The 19,859-nt window shown below is 44.1% G+C and overlaps 1 protein-coding gene across 2 annotated transcripts in view; it reads right to left on the bottom strand.

Moving 5' to 3' along the window:
- The window catches only part of LPAR2 (lysophosphatidic acid receptor 2), a 65,615-nt gene that overhangs the window by 4,822 nt on the left and 40,934 nt on the right, over positions 1-19,859 (bottom strand). For both annotated transcript variants that reach the window (XM_069767035.1, XM_069767034.1), the window contains exon 2: positions 18,223-18,975. In XM_069767035.1, the coding sequence (XP_069623136.1) occupies positions 18,223-18,975 (753 nt within the window). The remainder of the gene's footprint in view (positions 1-18,222; positions 18,976-19,859) is intronic.

Genomic DNA, 19,859 nt, shown 5'->3' with positions numbered 1-19,859 from the left:
CAACCGTCTAATGTGTATGATAAGGTCATGACTTTCCCCAAAATATCGAGAGAAAGAGAGATCGAACATTTTGGGATTCAGTCGAACTCCAGATAAGTTGTTGGGCAGCAACCTACTCGCTTCTACCCTTTGATAACACAGGGTGAAGAAGGCGGATAACTATTGGCCTAGCTAGGAAAACTTTATGCCAATGATTGCCAACACTAATCATAGCGTTCATTGTCAAGAGTTTTCCCGGCAATGGTTGTCTCCCACCGTTGATATTCTCATCATAAGGCACGAATTGTATACTGCAAAGGTGTTTTTCCAAAAGGATCATTCTGGGGCCCCAGTAACTTTCTGATACTGAGAATCAAGCTGCCATCTATAACCATGTATACAAGTGGTTCCCAACCTTTAGCTCTTACAATGCTACGACTCCCAGCATCGCCAGACAGACGCATGCTCTAAGTTTATAATAGGAATTGTAGATTTTTAACAGTTGGAGAGCTTCGGGTTGAAAGAGATAGAAAATGGGACTTGCCCAAGTGGCAGGAGGCTACAGAGAGGGTCATCTGAGTGCCTAACAGATGAGAGGAGGGTGAAAATAAAGAAAGACCTGAAGAGAATGAGGGTATTTTCTTACAATGCTCTGAAGAACGATCAGCTACTTCTCCTGCAGGATCTATAAGCTTCAATAGTGAAGACCATTTTTGATGAACTCCTCTACCACTTCAGGATCCCCTGTCCCAGTTATCTGCAGGAAGCTACAATGATAATAGTCAGAGCATGACCGTGCTTAATAGTCATCATGGATAGCTACAAGAGATTAAATAACATAGAGGTAGTCCCGAACAACCTAATTTATATAATTCATAGAGATGAGTGAATACATTTGAGGTCAGAAGGCCTGCGAACCACCTCCTACCTGCCAGCAACCGCAGTCCTCTTTTCATTAGCTGGGGAGTGTGCCGCCAACGTCGTGGATCTCGCCTGGCCCCTATCCAGCAGCCAGATATTACTGACCTCTCCACTTGACCAGGGTCCTGCGAATTTATTTTACTCAGTATCACCCTGTATAGATTTATGATGACATTTGAGTGTAGAGTAGCATGTCGAGGAATGATAGACCAGACATAATGAAGTTGTAGGGCTTTTAGTGACACTGTTTTGTGTACAGGTCTGCTCTCCTTTCCCCTTTTTCTGTCGCAAAATACGCAATACTGTAATGTATGGTCAAGACACCAGCTAGCTCTTTCTCTCCCATGCCAGCTGTGCAGCTCAAGTCCTTCTTTTGGCAAATGTGCATGCATATTACCTTCCGTAGCCAAGAGCTAACACTTTACATGCCATATGTCATCAACCCCTTGTATATGACAACACAAGTCTCTGGACTTACAGCACCTGAATGGTTAATATGTAGGACAAACATCTGCTGTATCATCCTTTGTGCTGAATATTACATTCCTATTGCTGCTCTGTGCAGGGGAGTCTTTGTTTTTCAGACTTTGCTGGTCATGTCATTATCAGGACTGTCCCTATGTGTCATTACTTGGTGACGCTGAGTCACACTTACATAAGACTGATGCAGAGGATTCTGTCTCCAGCTGTGCAAACATTTTGGTCATTTATTCCCAGTGGTGCAGAACGGCGCCTAAAATCCAGATGTTTTAAGTTACTCCATCTCTGCACGCCTGGCGTCCTCTTCTAGCCACATAGACACACACTGACCAGTACAGCTCCATCCTCCGTGTATATAGCTCTCTACAGACTTATATATGACATACTTGATTCCGCCCCACACCTCTATATGGCTTCTAGGGAAAAATAATTCTGCAATATGATATGTGATGGCACACGGTGCTTTTTTCTGGCGGAGTCATATGGAATGTGCTAGGAAAAGACTTCTCTTCACTAGGAGAAAGTAAGGACCTACATAAGTTTACGGCCTTCTGATGGCCAGTGCCATAATTAACCATATTTTAAAGTACTTTATGTACATGAAATTATGATTTCAACTAATAATATCACTCCAGAGTGCTGCCACTAGGTCGGTTACCTGTTGTCAGGTGTAAACCATCTCTAGTTACATAGTTATCATCTCTAGCAACATTGATGCCAAGATGGTTTACAGGAAGTGGGGGTGGGTCTTTGTCCCTGTACAGGAAGTGGGGACAAGTATGTCTCTGTACAGGAAGTGGTGCGCGGCTTCATCTGTCTGCAGGAAGTGGTGCATGGCTTCATCTCTATCTACCGGAATTGAGGCATGGCTTCCTCTCGCTCTACAGGAAGTGGGGGTGGGTCTTTGTCCCCGTACAGGAAGTGGGGACAGGTATGTCTCTGTACAGGAAGTGGTGCGCGGCTTCATCTCTGTCTGCAGGAAGTGGTGCGTGGCTTCATCTCTATCTACTGGAATTGTGGCATGGCTTCCTCTCGCTCTACAGGAAGTGGGGGCAGGTCTTTGTCTCTTTACAGGAAATAGGGGATCGTCTTTATTTCTTTACAGGAAGTGGGGGCAAGGTTTTGTCTCTTTACAGGAAATAGGGGATCATCTTTATTTCTTTACAGGAAGTGGGGGCGAGTCTTTGTCTCTTTACAGGAAATAGGGGATCGTCTTTGTTTCCTTACAGGAAGTGGGGGCGAGTCTTTGTCTCTCTACAGGAAATAGGGGATTGTCTTTGTTTCCTTACAGGAAGTGGGGGTGAGTCTTTGTCTCTATACAGGAAATAGGGGATCATCTTTGTTTCTTTAGAGGAAGTGGGGGCGAGTCTTTGTCTCTCTACAGGAAATAGGGGATTGTCTTTGTTTCCTTACAGGAAGTGGGGACGAGTCTTTGTCTCTATACAGGAAATAGGGGATCGTCTTTGTTTCCTTACAGGAAGTGGGGGCGAGTCTTTGTCTCTCTACAGGAAATAGGGGATTGTCTTTGTTTCCTTACAGGAAGTGGGGGCGAGTCTTTGTCTCTATACAGGAAATAGGGGATCATCTTTGTTTCTTTAGAGGAAGTGGGGGCGAGTCTTTGTCTCTCTACAGGAAATAGGGGATTGTCTTTGTTTCCTTACAGGAAGTGGGGACGAGTCTTTGTCTCTATACAGGAAATAGGGGATCATCTTTGTTTCTTTAGAGGAAGTGGGGGCGAGTCTTTGTCTCTATACAGGAAATAGGGGATCATCTTTGTTTCTTTAGAGGAAGTGGGGGCGAGTCTTTGTCTCTCTACAGGAAGTGTCGGCTCGCCTGTTTCCCTACAGGAAGTGGGGGTGGGTCATTGTCTCTCTACAGGAAGTGTGGCGAATCTTTGTCTCTTTATAGGAAATGGGGTTTTGTCAAACTAGATATAGGCAGAAGGTGAGCTTTCATTTTGGTGCAGGCAAGCCTATAGATAATGGCAGGAAAAGACAGGTACAGATCCTATAGGACTGGCAAAATGCTAATGATAGGAACTGCCCAGTGAAAATCAGTTGATTAAAAGTGAAAGCACTTATCCATGCCACCCAGTCATCTTGTGCAGTCTGTGACCTGCTGATTTTGCTCCAGTACTGGCACAGTGGGTTGGTGGTCACCTGAGCCAGAACGAGGCATTCATAGGCTTACGTTAAGAGCTTGTTACCATTAGTTCTGACTTTTGGTCCTGACTTTTGATCAGTCAGAATCTGCAGTCACAAGATTCCAGAGAGGGACCAAAGAAGTGCTGGTAAGAGCAGGATACGGTGGCTGATAAGTGTAATACTAGGAGCAGGGTCCTTACATTGTAAGTTGGTTTGTACACCAAAAGCCGTTTTACCTTGTTGTGGAGAATGAGGGGAGCAAGACCACGATCTTGGACAGGTTTTATACAGTATAAAATAATAGGTAAATTAAGACTTTCTACATTTCTGAGAAGTGCTGGCAGATGATGTCCAGAGAGATAATTCTCGGGCTTCTCCGGTCCTGTGTTACTCTTAGAATATAAGCTGCAGCAGGAGGTTTCTGCCCATGGCTAACTCTACTCTGCCCATAGAGAACACATGAACGCTCAGACGAGCTGAGTGTCCACGTGTGTGGGGCAGTTGGGAGATAGCTGTTGGCTTGGCAGTATTTAGGTGTTGGGGGAAAACATGTAGGAAAGTTAGATTCCGGCTATGCTGAACCCCATTTATTGATTACATTGCGGGAACTGTGACTGAGACAACTTGTAAGAGCGAGACAAATGCAAGAAAAGACGCCTGGTGGGACCACGACAGATGTTCTGAATGACGATGAGAACCAAGGACGTCTGGATGAAAGGAAATGGAAGAGGGGCAGGCATGAATACACCATGAGGGAAGACATCTGTAGAAACAAATAAATCCCAGCTGCTGTCCCCCCCTGCAGAAAGGAGGATCTGGCCACAATCTCTTTCGATAAGGCAAGAATGCATCTTGAGGGAAAAGTTCAAGCTTTGCCCATTCAGCAATACGTGAGGGTCTGGCTCCAGATTTAGCAGGACTTGTTACTATCTGATGTTTTCCTAAATGAGATCCTAAGGCCTTGTGTAAACGACTGCTTCTAGGATCTATGTGATATGGTCATGGCTGCCTCTGGGGTTCAAGGACGCCTCTGTTTTCCCACACTGTTCACATACCCTAGTGGGACATACGGATAGCAGAGGGTTCGCCTCTGTGGGGGACCGCAATGGAGATCTCTGGCAGGCCTAGCCCATCCGTGCGCCCTACTGTCGACGTGTAATACTACATTTCTCCTCCAGAGGCCGCTGTGGGAAATAAGAGGCAGACATAGAGGCAGCAATCAGCGGATCACTAAGCTCAATGATTCCACCCTAGTTGGAAAAACGGATACTTTTTTTCCACTAACCAGCACTTCAACTATCCAAATGCTGTGTGTGCTATTGCACCTCTGCTACACTGAATTGATTGGGACTAAGCTGCAATTCCATACACATCCTGCGGAGGAGTGTGGCACTGTTTTGAAAAAAAAAAAAAAGTAACCATGTTTTTTTATTATTATTATTTTGGACAAGACCTGGTGAAAATGGCCTAATAAACCTCTCTTCAGGTCTTTTATTTTATTTTTCAGAAACAGCGCCACTCTTGGGCATAGACTGTGAGTGGTACTGCAGTTCCTCCTCAGACAATATCAGACAGGAACCATGGCAGAAAGTAGTGCAGTTTACCCCCCCATTAAAACAGGCCTAGTCCCTGTCATTGGAGATGCCTACGCATTGGGGCTGTCGTATAACTAGCAAGGTGTGGTCGCCCATAAATAAATAGTAATATGATCTGCAAAAGCCCAGAAGGCAAGTGAGAGGTCGGGAGACGAGGAGATGACAGCGCTCGCACTTACACACGCAGATGTCTCTGAAGGCTCCCCCCATGGCAGACAGTGACATAAAGATATAAAATTGGGGAGGGCAGGGTTATTATTCGGTTAATACCTTTAAAGAACACAAAAATGTCACCTTAAGATGCAGACGAAAACAGACTTCCCCGTCCCTTTAAGGTTTTATGTAAAATGCTGACTACAGAAATCCATCTGCAAATATTTCTACTATTGCCAGGAATGGGTAAGACCTGGATTAGCGGAAGTGTAGAAATAGTAACATGTTGTATTATTAGTCACTTTTCGCCGCTGTTTGCTTTGTGTGAAGAATATAATAGCAGAATGTGTAAGAGCGGGGCAGGACAATAGACACCGGCCCGTGCCTGGCTGAGGCTGCGCCTGTCACTCACTGTCCCCCGGCCGCCGCCGCCGCAGATCCTCTCACTGTGGCCTATCAGTTTCAGTTTCTTCATACAGACGTTACAGCTGCAGGCGGGAGATCGCATTTCTGAAAAGTAATTACTGCATTGGATGCTTAAAAGGTATATTAACCTTGTGTTCCTTCAAAACAAAAATACATCTTCCCAAGGGGTTTTTGGGGATCATATAAACAATCAGGGAAACAAGGATCATACGAAATGATTGGGGATGGTACGATAGAGTAGGAGACATAGCGATCATACAAATGACCAGGGAAAACAACAATCCTATAAATGATCGGGGGGTGAAAGATGTTGTGAATGATGAAATAATTGGCGAAACTGATTGTACAAATAATCGGGGGAAATAAACAATAGCACAAATGATCTGGGGAAGCAACGATTGCACAAAAGATCAAGTAAAGCAACGATTGTACAAAAGATCGAGTGAAGCAACAGTTGTACTGTACAAAAGATCAAGTGAAGCAACAATTATACTGTACAAAAGATCAAGTGAAGCAACAATTGTACTGTACAAAAGATCAAGTGAAGCAACAATTGTACTGTACAAAAGATCGAGTAAAGCAACAATTGTACTGTACAAAAGATCGAGTGAAGCAACAATTGCACTATACAAAAGATCGAGTAAAGCAACAATTGTACTGTACAAAAGATCAAGTGAAGCAACAATTGCACTATACAAAAGATCGAGTAAAGCAACAATTGTACTGTACAAAAGATGGAGTGAAGCAACAATTGTACTGTACAAAAGATCGAGTGAAGCAACAATTGTACTGTACAAAAGATCGAGTAAAGCAACAATTGTACTGTACAAAAGATGGAGTGAAGCAACAATTGTACTGTACAAAAAATGGAGTGAAGCAACAATTGTACTGTACAAAAGATCGAGTAAAGCAACAATTGTACTGTACAAAAGATGGAGTAAAGCAACAATTGTACTGTACAAAAAATGGAGTGAAGCAACAATTGTACTGTACAAAAGATGGAGTGAAGCAACAATTGTACTGTAGAAAAGATCGAGTAAAGCAACAATTGTACTGTACAAAAGATCGAGTAAAGCAACAATTGTACTGTACAAAAGATCGAGTGAAGCAACCATTGTACTGTACAAAAGATCGAGTGAAGCAACGACTGTATGAAAGATCAAGTGAAGCAAAGATCATAGGAATGATCGAGTGAAGCAACCAGTGTACAAAAGATGGAGTGAAGCAAGGATCGTACAAAACAGAGTGAAGCGACTATTGTACTGTACAAAAGATCGAGTGAAGCAACAATTGTACTGTACAAAAGATCGAGTGAAGCAACAATTGTACTGTACAAAAGGTCGAGTGAAGCAACAATTGTACTGTACAAAAGATCGAGTGAAGCAACAATTGTACTGTACAAAAGATCGATTGAAGCAACAATTGTACAAAAGATCGAGTGAAGCAAAGATCACAGAAAGGATTGAGTGGAGCAATGATCGTACAAAAGATCGAGTGAAGCAACAGTTGCACTGTACAAAAGATCGAGTGAAGCAACAGTTGCACTGTACAAAAGATCGAATGAAGCAACAGTTGTACTGTACAAAAGATCGAGTGAAGCAACAACTGTACTGTACAAAAGATCGAGTGAAGCAACAATTGTACTGTACAAAAGATCGAGTGAAGCAACAATTGTATAAAAGATCGAGTGAAGCAACAATTGTACTGTACAAAAGATCGAGTGAAGCAAAGATCATAGAAAGGATCGAGTGGAGCAACCATTGTACAGAAGATGGAGTGAGACAAGGATCATACATATGATCAGGGAAGTATCGATCATATAAATGATAGAAGTAAGCAACGATAGCGTAAATCATCGGGAAAAGCAAGGATCATACGAATGATTGGGGGAAGCACCAATCATATATAATAGAAAGCAACAACGGTATAAATGATAAAGGAAGCAATGATCATAAAAATCAGAGGAAGCAACGAACATTGAAATGATAGAAGGAAGCAACAATAGTATAAATGATTAATGGAAGCAACGATAGTATAAGTGATTGGGGGTAACAATGATCATATAAATGACAAAAAGATGAAACGAATTGAAAACTATTTTGTTTTTTTATTAATCTTAATAGGTGCTGGTTGTCTTGTATATACCCTTGTAAGGATATATAGGAAACCTGCAGAGTGTCGCGCTGACAGTGACCAACTTATAGCACCGTAAACCAGAGCGGTAATAGAGGCCTACTCCGGGTATAATAAAGGAAGCGGACACAGGAATGTTGTGGGGATCATCACATGGCAATCACACTCTGGCAGGTGTAAAGGTGTTTTATGGGATGTTAACCTCCCGACACATTCTTCAGGCTTTTTATGTCCACCGCCTTTAAAGGGAACATATCACAAGTCACATAAACGGGTTTGTGAGAACAGAAAAGAGGCGCTACTCTTGCCCACGGCTCTTGCCTACAGTTTGGCCCCAATCAAATGCACGCTGTGACCCCAGACCCTAAACTTGCCCTCCAATAAAAGACATTTATTTCAGTTGAAATTTTGCTTCACATCTAAATGTTGCATTTGGAAGATGTAATGACGCTGCCTGGTGTCGTAGAGAGGCAGCCTAAGGGGGCGCTACCGGGAGCGCAGGGAGAGGGAGGAATGAGGCACGCAGTGTACACAGGACCTGAACTAGGCAGGTCACGTAATCACTGCAGGGACGATGGGGGTGGATATACTGTAAAGGTACCGTCACACTCAGCAACTTTCCAACGATCACGACAGCGATATGACCTGGCCGTGATCGTTGGAAAGTCCTTGTGTGGTCGCTGGAGAGCTGTCACACAGGCAGCTCTCCAGCGACCAACGATGCCGAAGTCCCCGGGTAACGAGGGTAAACATCAGGTTACTAAGCGCAGGGCCGCGCTTAGTAACCTGATGTTTACCCTGGTTACCATTGTAAAAGTAAAAAAAAAAAAAAACAGTACATACTTACATTCCGGTGTCTGTCCCCCGGCGTCAGCTTCCCTGCACTGTGTCAGCACCGGCCGGCCGTAAAGCAGAGCACAGGGGTGACGTCACCGCTGTGCTCTGCTTTACGGCCGGCCGGCGCTGACCCAGTGCAGGGAAGCTGACGCCGGGGGACAGACACCGGAATGTAAGTATGTACTGTTTGTTTTTTTTAACTTTTACAATGGTAACCAGGGTATACATCGGGTTACTAAGCGCGGCCCGGCGCTTAGTAACCCGATGTTTACCCTGGTTACAAGTGAAAACATCGCTGGATCGGCGTCACACACGCCGATTCAGCGATGTCAGCGGGAGATCCAGCGACGAAATAATGTGCTGGCCTTCTAGCTCCGACCAGCGATGTCACAGCAGGATCCTGATCGCTGCTGCGTGTCAAACACAACGATATCGCTATCCAGGACGCTGCAACGTCACGGATCGCTATCGTTGTTAAGTTGTTCAGTGTGAAGGTACCTTAAGAGATCGGAGGGTCTACAAAAAACGCAGGACACAGAGTACAAAGACAGAGCACGTGGTCAAATGGCAAGACGAGGGTCGGGAGCCAGACGGGAGCAAGATACCTAGGGGCAAAACAGCAGATTAGTCAGAGACAAGCCAAGAGGTCAGAAAGCCAGGACAGACAGAGAAGTACCAAGCAGAAAACAAGGCAGAAGTCAGTGGGCAACCCGGGTCATACACAGCAAGGCACACACGCACAGAGTCATGACAGAAGATATCCCTCACCCTTATCTCCTACAGTCTACTATGTCTGAGTGTCCATCTTCAGGAGGCATACATGTCCCAAAAATGATGCGCCTCAGAGGGCACGTTCGATTTGTTGGCACCATTACAGTCTATGGTCCCGTCGGCGCATAGACAGCGGGGAGTTCAGATGTAAGCCTGAATGCAGTGTGACAGCACCCTGAGTCTCGAGCTTATCTCTGTCCCCCTCCTGCTCACTGACCTTTCCCTATTTGTAGAAGAACTAGCTGCAGCAGGAGCCTCCCCCCAACTGCTCTGTTGGCACCAGCACAACTGACTTTATTAAGATTTACCCCTGGGGAATGGCTGGACTGATGGGGTTTAGCCAATCAGCATCAGAATTATTAACCCCTGTGAGGACAAGATTAAACTGTTTCAGATTACTAGAGAATTGCTTCCATTGACAAAACATTAGGGGATTGCTATTCATGCAGCTATCTAAGGCCCTGTTCACACTGAGTATCTTATCTAAAGACGGGGCCATAGAATGCACTGACGTCCAGAGAGTACAAATGAACGTTGTGTTTTTTTCTGAAAGTTTCTGTCTTTTCAACCTGGGCACAGACACAAGCGTGACCCGCTGCGTTTCTGTGCCCAACTGGAACCATGCACACTTGTGTCATTGCTGTCTATGGCCCAGTCGGAAGTTTCGTCCCGTTCTTAGAGGGATTCAGGTGGGACCCCCAAACCCACTGCAGAAACACAGTGTGAGCCAGGCTCAAGTCTCTTCACATGTACAGTAGTTTCTGGTTACGTATTACATCAGTCTTGGTTCCATCTGTGACAGAGACAAATTTTTATAATAGAAACAGACGAAAACTGGTTAGAAGTCGCTCTTGTCTGTCTCCACCTCGGCTCGGTGATCTATCATGTGCCGCTGACATCTTATTATCTTTTTTTGAAATCTGATACAACCCCTGGCAAAAATTATGGAATCACCGGCCTTGGAGGATGTTCATTCAGCTGATTAATTTTGTAGAGAAGAAGCAGATCACAGACATGGCACAAAACTAAAGTCATTTCAAATGGCAACTTTCTGGCTTTAAGAAACACTAAAAGAAATCAAGAACAAAAAATGTGGCAGTCAGTAATAGTTACTTTTTGTAACCAAACATAGGGTAAAAATTATGGACTCACTCAATTCTGAGGAAAATATTATGGAATCATGAAAAAGAAACAAACAAAAAAACACTCCCAAAACATCACTAGTATTTTGTTGCACCACCTCTGGCTTTTATAACAGCTTGCAGTCTCTGAGGCATGGACTTAATGAGGGTCACACAGGACTCTCCATCAATCTGGCTCCAACTTTCTCTGATTGCTGCTGCCATATCAGCTTTGCAGGTTGGAGCCTTGTCATGGACCATTTTCTTCAACTTCCACCAAAGATTTTCAACTGGATTGAGATCTGGACTATTTGCAAGCCATGACATTGACCTTATGTGTCTTTTTTCAAGGAATGTTTGCACAGTTTTTGCTCTGTGGCAGGATGCATTATCATCTTTAAAAATGATTTCATCATCCCCAAACATCCTTTCAATTGATGGGGTAAGAAAAGTGCCCAAAATATCAACATAAACTTGTGCATTTATTGAAGATGTAATGACAGCCATCTCCCCAGTGCCTTTACCTGACATGCAGCCCCATATCATCAATGACTGGAAATTTGCATGTTCTGTTCAGGCAGACATCTTTATAAATCTCTTTGGAACGGCACCAAACAAAAGTTCCAGCATCATCACCTTGTCCAATGCAGATTCGCGATTCATCACTGAATATGACTTTAATCCAGTGATCCACAGTCCACGATTGCTTTCCCTTAGCCCATTGTAACCTTGTTTTTTTCTGTTTAGGTGTTAATGAAGGGTTTCGTTTAGCTTTTCTGTATGTAAATCCCATTTTCTTTAGGCGGTTTCTTACAGTTCGGTCACAGACGTTGACTACAGTTTCCTCCCATTCGTTCCTCATTTGTTTTGTTGTGCACTTCCTGTTTTGGAGACATATTGCTTTAAGTTTCCGGTCTTGACACTTTGATGTCTTCCTTGGTCTACCAGTATGTTTGCCTTTAACAACCTTCCCATGTTGTTTGTATTTGGTCCAGATTTAACCCCTTAGTGACCGAGCCAAATTTTTGAAATCTGACCAGTGTCACTTTATGTGGTAATAACTCTGCAACGCTTCAACAAATCCCAGTGATTTTGAGATTGTTTTTTCGTGACACATTATACTTTATGATAATGGTAAATTTTGTTCAACATTTTTTGTGTTTATTTATAAAAAATATCAAAAATGTGAGAAAAATGTTAAAAAATTAGCAATTTTCTAAATTTGAATGATTATCCCTTTAATCCAGATAGTCATACAACAGCAAACCATTAATAAATAACATTTCCCACATGTCAGCTTTACATCAGCACCATTTGTAAAATGTTATTTTATTTTGTTAGCATTTTACGAGGTTTAAAAATGTAGCAGCAATTTTTCATTTTTTCAAAGAAATTTACAAAATTTATTTTTTTAGGGACTTATCCATGTTTGAAGTGACTTTAGGGGTCCCATTTATTGGGAAACCCACAAACGTGATACCATTTTAAAAACAGCACCCCTAAACATATTGAAAACTGCTGTCAGGTAGTTTATTAACCCTTCAGGTGCTTTACAGGAATTAATGCAAAGTGGTATGACAGAAATGAAAATGTGTATTTTTACCACCTAAATGTTGCTAACTTCTGAACAGATTACTACAGCCGTCAGACTCTAAGGCCACTATTTGGCCATGAATTGCCATCGCAAACATCAGGACCACACAATCATGATCCGAGAGCACCAATTGGGATAAAGAGGAAGCCCCCACACTCTGTTAACCATTTATAATGATGTAGTCACTATTGACAGCAGCATCTAAGGGGTTAAACAGATTTAGATGGTGCAAATACTGATCGTGGCTGGTGCAGCAAGTTGTCAGCTATAGTGTACAACCGACAGATGCTGGATTGTCATCTGTATGGGGAGGCTATTCTCTTATATCTCAGGTCAGTTAAAAGACGTATTGGCGGTCATTAAGGGGTTAAGACACAACTGACTGTGAACAACCAACATCTTTAGCTACATTGCATGAGGATTTACCCTCTTTTAAGAGTTTGATAATTCTCTCCTTTGTTTCAATTGACATCTCTCGTGTTGGAGCCATGATTCATGTCAGTCCACTTGGTACAACAGCTCTCCAAGGTGTGATCACTCCTTTTTAGATGCAGACTAACAAGCAGATCTAATTTGATGCAGGTGTTATTTTTGGGTATGAAAATTTACAGGGTGATTCCATAATTTTTTCCTCAGAATTGAGTGATTCCATAACTTTTTTCCTTATGCTTGGTTAAAAATAGCAACCATTACTGACTACCACATGTTTGGTTCTAGATTTCTTTTAGATTTTCTTTCTTTTTTTCTTTAAAGCCAGAAAGTTGCCATTTGAAATAACTTTAGTTTTGTGCCATGTCTGTGATCTGCTTTTTTTCTACAAAATTAAACAACTGAGTGAACATCGTCCAAGGCCGGTGATTCCATGATTTTTGCCAGGGGTTGTACCATCATAAAAATAGGTAAGAGTATCGCGTATGTCCCTCTCATGGTGTGTACAATGACGAGTCTTGCAATGCAAACGAAATACATCTATTTCTTTGCTCTTTTTTTTTTTTACAATTGGCTATTCCACAGGAAAAATAGAAAATAATTCCTGTAAACCTTTCATGGTTTTTGCTTCCACATGCATGACCTGAACTGGGCGCTCACAAGTACGCCGTGGTGCATGGAGCCAAACCTACTAAGGGCTCGCTCACACGTGCCATATCGGTCACACATGCCATATCGCTCACACATGCCATATCACTCACACGTGCCATATCGCTCACACGTGCCATATGGTCACACGTGCCATATCGGTCACACATGCCATATCGCTCACACGTGTCATATTGCTCAGCGTGCCATATCGCTCACACGTGCCATATCGCTCACACATACCATATCGCTCACACATGCCATATTTTGCTCACATGCCATATCGCTCACACATATGCCATATCGCTCACACGTGCCATATGCTCACACGTGCCATATCGCTCACACATGCCATATCCGCTCACATACATGCCATATCGCTCACACGTGCCATATCGCTCACACGTGCCATATCTCTCACACATGCCGTATCGCTCACACACGTGCCATATCGCTCACACGTGCCATATCGCTCACAAGTGCCATATCGCTCACACATGCCATATCGCTCACACGTGCCATATCGCTCACACGTGCCATATGGCTCACACATGCCATATCCGCTCACATACATGCCATATCGCTCACACGTGCCATATCGCTCACACGTGCCATATCGCTCACACGTGCCATATCTCTCACACATGCCATATCGCTCACACACGTGCCATATCGCTCACACATGCCATATCGCTCACACACGTGCCATATCGCTCACAAGTGCCATATCGCTCACACGTGCCATATCGTTCACACGTGCCATATCGCTCACACGTGCCATATCGCTCACACATGCCATATCCGCTCACATACATGCCATATCGCTCACACATGCCATATCGCTCAAACGTGCCATATCGCTCACACCTGCCATATCGCTCACACGTGCCATATCGCTCACACATGCCATATCGCTCACACACGTGCCATATCGCTCACACGTGCCATATCGCTCACAAGTGCCATATCGCTCACACGTGCCATATCGCTCACACGTGCCATATCGTTCACACGTGCCATATCGTTCACACGTGCCATATCGCTCACACGTGCCATATCGCTCACACGTGCCATATCCGCTCACATACATGCCATATCGCTCACACGTGCCATATCGCTCACACGTGCCATATCGCTCACACGTGCCATATCGCTCACACGTGCCATATCGCTCACACACGTGCCATATCGCTCACACATGTGCCATATCGCTCACACATGTGCCATATCGCTCACACGTGCCATATCGCTCACAAGTGCCATATCGCTCACACGTGCCATATCGCTCACACGTGCCATATCGCTCACACGTGCCATATCGCTCACACGTGCCATATCGTTCACACGTTCCACATCGCTCACACACATGTCATATCGCTCACACATGCCATATTGCTCACACATGCCGTACACCAAGGCCTCAGATCCTTACAGATATATTAAATTCTGCACCATAGACAACTGTAAATGGTCCTGTTAGAGATTAATAACTGCTGATTAAAAAAACGGATTGTACACAGAAAGCACATGGATGACAAGTGACAAAAAAACACCCCTCTGTCCTGGATGAGAATGGGACCGATTTTTTTATACAATAGTGTGAGTGAACCCTATGGTCAAATCTCCAATTAAGAGGGTTCTCTGATTAAGGCCTTATTAACACGTCCATGTCTAAACACGTATGCGAAAAAATGGTACCGGTGTTATTAGTGTTTTGGATCAGTGTGTCATCAGTGTACGGTCCTTGTGTCTGTTTTTACCATCAGTGTCTAATCTATGTTTGGTCAGTGTGTGGTTTTTATCATCAGTGTATCATCCGTGTGTCCTTTTTTGCCATCAGTGTGTCATTAGTGTGTGCATTTTTACCATCTGTGTGTCAGTTTTTACCATCAGTCTTCAGTGTGTCCGTTTTTACCATTGTGTGTCATCAGTATGTCCATTTTTACCATCAAGGTGTCATCCGTGTCAATTTTTACCTTCAGTGTGTCATCCATGTGTACCCTTTTACCATCAGTGTGTCATCAGTGTCAGCTTTTACCATCAGTATGTCATCCGTGTGTACAATTTTACCATCCGTGTGTCATCTGTCTGTTTTTATCATCTGTGTTTTTCAAGGATGGATAAATAAATGACAAAGCTTCTCCTATATTGTGCAATGTTAAATACGGATGACACACAGATGGCACTCGGACAGCACACAGATGGAACCCGGGCAGCACACGGATGGCACCCGGACAGCACACGGATGGCACCCGGACAGCACACGGATGGCACCCAGACAGCACACGGATGGCACCCGGACAGCACACGGATGGCACCCGGACAGCACACGGATGGCACCCGGACAGCACACGGATGGCACCCGGACAGCACACGGATGGCACCCAGACAGCACACGGACAGCACACAGATGGAACCCGGGCAGCACACGGATGGCACCCGGACAGCACACGGATGGCACCCGGACAGCACACGGATGGCACCCGGACAGCACACGGATGGCACCCAGACAGCACACGGATGGCACCCGGACAGCACACGGATGGCACCCGAACAGCACACGGATGGCACCCGGACAGCACACGGATGGCACCCGGACAGCACACGGATGGCACCCGAACAGCACACGGATGGCACCCGGACAGCACACGGATGGCACACGGATGGCACCCGGACAGCACACGAATGGCACTCGGACAGCACCCGAATGGCACCCGGACAGCACACAAATGGCACCCGGACAGCACACAAATGGCACATGGACCTATAGACTTGTGATGACCCTTTTCATCCATGGTGTCAGGAAAAGAACCAGACATGTGGGTAGCACCATAGACTATAATAACGAATACATCTGTGGATACAACACTTATGTGCCACATGGATGCCTGAATGAGGCCTAAGAGGAGCTTCCTGCACTGGGAGCTGATCGTCCGGCTGCAGTGTGGGACGATGGAAGACATGGAGGAGACCCCCCATTGGTCTATTACAATCCATGTGCCATAATGGAGCATATTGCGAGGGGCGATTCTGAGCTTGGCTATTTCTGGATGTCAGTGGAGAAAGCTGCGGGTGCGTGATCATCTCCCTCCGCTGAGAGCAGCTGTGGGGCCAGGTTTGGGGTCCACATGTTCTATAGATGGCGAGGGTCCCTGAGGTGGGCTCCATCTTACTTTTTTTCATTAAGATCAACAGGACTATAATGCACCATTTATATTAGTGAGGGTCCCAGGTCACGTCCCACCTGACATCTTCTCTCACATCCCTGCCCTGCGATGACTCTAGAGTTTGGATCTCTACAGAAGTCACGTCTTGCAGAAAGAAGTCCGCAGTCATACTTATATCACGTGGAAAGTGAAAATGTCCCCGACATGTTTCAGTGTGAGTGTCGAGAGTAACACCGTACTACTGGATGATGAACGATCACACCTCGGTGACAACATCCCGCGGCACCCACCACACCTTCCGTGACTGCGGCTGAACAATGACAGAGTCCAGGTGAACTCCTACGCTGTAACTATCAGCCCTGCAGTCTTACTGCATCTGACGGATGGAGGGACAATTTTTACATGAAGGGTAAAGGCACCCCTTCGATCCGATGAAAAAATCCAACAGCTTTAGAAACTCATAAATGGATCGCGTAAAGGTGATCCCAAAACTACCACTGATTTAACACCATCTTACTGTGCAAACTGGAAGAGACAAATCTGAACTTCCAGCAAAAATGGCTAAAATGGATGGCCACAATAAAGCGTAAATGCAGTTTTTATTTTTTATATAATAAATCAATAGTACACATAAAAATAAGAAAGGTATATATAATATATATATATATATTATATATCCTATCAGAAAAATCTGTTTCATTCTCCTCCTGGACTGATCTCTCACTCTCATTTAATGGGTAAAATCTGTATTTCGTGAAGGCAGATCCCATTACTGGAATAGGAGATGACAGTTGGTGCTTATAAGATTCCATGGAAAGGGGAGGAGCTAGAGGCCGACACTAACATTCTCCTGCAAGTTCACAAAAAAAAGACAGTTAAGGCTTTAAACTGTATCTGTCATTTCAGAAGAACTTGCAGTAGAATGTCGGTGTCGGTCTCTAGCTCCTCCCCTTTCCATAGAACCTTATAAGCACCAACTGTCATCTCCTATTCCACTAATGGGATCTGCCTTCACCGAATACAGATTTTACAGAATTTACCCCAGAATTGGGAGTGAAAGATCAGTCCGGTAGGAGAAAGAGGCATATTTTTCTGATACATATATATTACTAAGTACGGTAGTTTATTTTCAAATATACTATTGATTTTTAAGTAATCAATATCAACTCCAAACTATCCGTTCATCACTTCCCTCAATAGAAGACTTCAAGAAACAGTTAGGAAGGATAGTTGTGGTGGATCTCCCACACATCAACTTCTCAGATCTCGCAAAACAGGTCATTTTTTAGGAATTCGGTAACAATGACTGTATCTTGGGCATGACTACTCTTTTCTTTGGCTGCCGACGAGTGTATCCCCCTAAAATTAATCATTTTCTACAACATTTGACAACAATTCAGCACAAATCCTTCTCATTTTTGAGAGATCAGTCACTTAAAAGGAATTTTTCTCTTTGGACAATCTCTACTAATTAGAAGGATGCCTTCACAAGAACACGTCCTTCTGCCTTGAATCCCAGTGATCAGCTGTGATTGATCTGCTAGAAAACCAAGTGTTAAATTTCCCAGCAGTGCCCCCACAGGTGGAATTAGGAATGACACAATGCCCATTTAAATCAATAAGATGCCTGCCTAGTGCAGGAAAGTTCAGGTCCTCCAGAACAAAAGCTCTGGACAAGAAATGAAGATCCTAAACATAAGCCTCCCTCTATTAAATCTCTACTTGGGTGAATAAAAGGGGGTTTTCTAATCTGCACAGCCCCTTTAAAGTTACAGTATTTTTACAATACACACATAGCCTTGTCAACATAAACATATTACTTACTCAATATGATAAACACGGTCTTCATCAAGTTGATCATGGTCTCCCGGTACTTAGGATGGAAAGACGTGTGTCTGGACATCCTGGCCATCTTCCTCTTGACGTACACAAAGATATGTAGGTACACCACCATCATAATCAGGAATGCCACCAAGTTGGATACCGCCCAGAAGATGAGATAACTCCGACTGTACAGCGGGGCCATTCGTGAACATGTGTCGATGTTACAAATACAATGCCACCCAAAAGACGGGATGAGACCAAGCAGCAATGCCGTGAGCCAGATGCAAGTGATGAGTATGCAGACGCGTTGGTTGGACATCTTGCTATGGAGCTGCATGGTGAATACTGTCTGGTGCCGCTCTACGGCTATGGCAAGCAGATTGGCTACGGAGGCTGTAAGGCTTGTATCTAGTAAACTCTGTCGGAGGAGCCATGTTTTCAAAGTTAGGGTAGATGTCAGGGGACCAGTGTGGAACATGAGATATGTGTAGGCTACTCCAGCAAATAGGTCCGCCGCCGCCAGGTTTCCCAGGAGATAGTAGATGGGATAGTGGAACTTCTTGTTTATTATAATGGCAGTAATGACCAGTATGTTAGTCAGGAGGACGAAGACGCACACAGTAAGGCCTAGGCCGACCACCAGACTGTCCTTTGGCCTCCATACTTTTGTTAAGTCTTTCCCGCTCTTGTTGTAGAAGAAGCTGATACTTTCATTATAGTAACACTGGCTCATTTTAACCGGGTCAGTAAATCCTGAAAAAAAAAAGGAAACACAAATCAATTGAAAATGTACAAAAAATCAATATGGAGACTTCTTCGGAGAAAATCCCAAAGCTTCCACATTTTACTTCTAAACTAAGGTTGATTACTAATCACTGTTATTAACCAATGCCTAAAAATGTGCCAACATTTTAGATTCTTCTCTATTTACTTGAATGAAAAGGGTATCAAAAGGGTACCTGAAGTTCGTCATAGAGAACCATTGATAGTCTAAAGGCCCCTGTATACATTAGAGAGAAAAATGGCCAAGCCCTCAGATTTTGAGAGGACTGGATGGCCATTTTGAAAAGTATGAGGGCCTCCTGTCTCTCCACCGACGGCTGAGGTCAGGGTAGAGATGGATGAAGCATGTTGAATTTCATAACCCAATCTTGCTTTTCTTCACATTCAGAACACTTTCATGCTCGGCCAAACTGAGCTAACATGTGTACAAGAGGGTCGGGAGAGACAGCTGTCAGCCATACAGCAATCTAAAGCGTATGGGGCACATCAAGAGTATGAAGGACCCAACAATAGGTATTTCTATGGCTTAAAGGACCTTCGTACACATTAGATAAAGGTTGTCCAAACCTGACGATTACAGAAGGATCAGACAATCATATAATGTGTATGGAGGACCACTGACCCTCCACAGATGTTTGTGGACAGTTTCAACTTAATCCTTTTGTTCTGCAGATAAGCTTTCTTACCTCCCAGAGAATTAGAAAGATCCCCCACCTGAATACCAGCTACCAAATCCTTCTCTGCCTTGACATCATCTGACAGGGGAGTTGGCTGATCGCACTGATATCAGCGGATTTGGCAGACTTTATTCTAATGTGTCTGGGGGCCCTCAGACAAGGGCAAATGGAAAACAG

The sequence above is a fragment of the Ranitomeya imitator genome, chromosome 4 (genome assembly GCF_032444005.1).
Source record: "Ranitomeya imitator isolate aRanImi1 chromosome 4, aRanImi1.pri, whole genome shotgun sequence".
Lineage (NCBI taxonomy): Eukaryota > Metazoa > Chordata > Amphibia > Anura > Dendrobatidae > Ranitomeya > Ranitomeya imitator.
The sequence above is the reverse complement of the archived record's forward strand: the minus strand, read 5'-3'. Positions and strand labels throughout refer to the sequence as shown.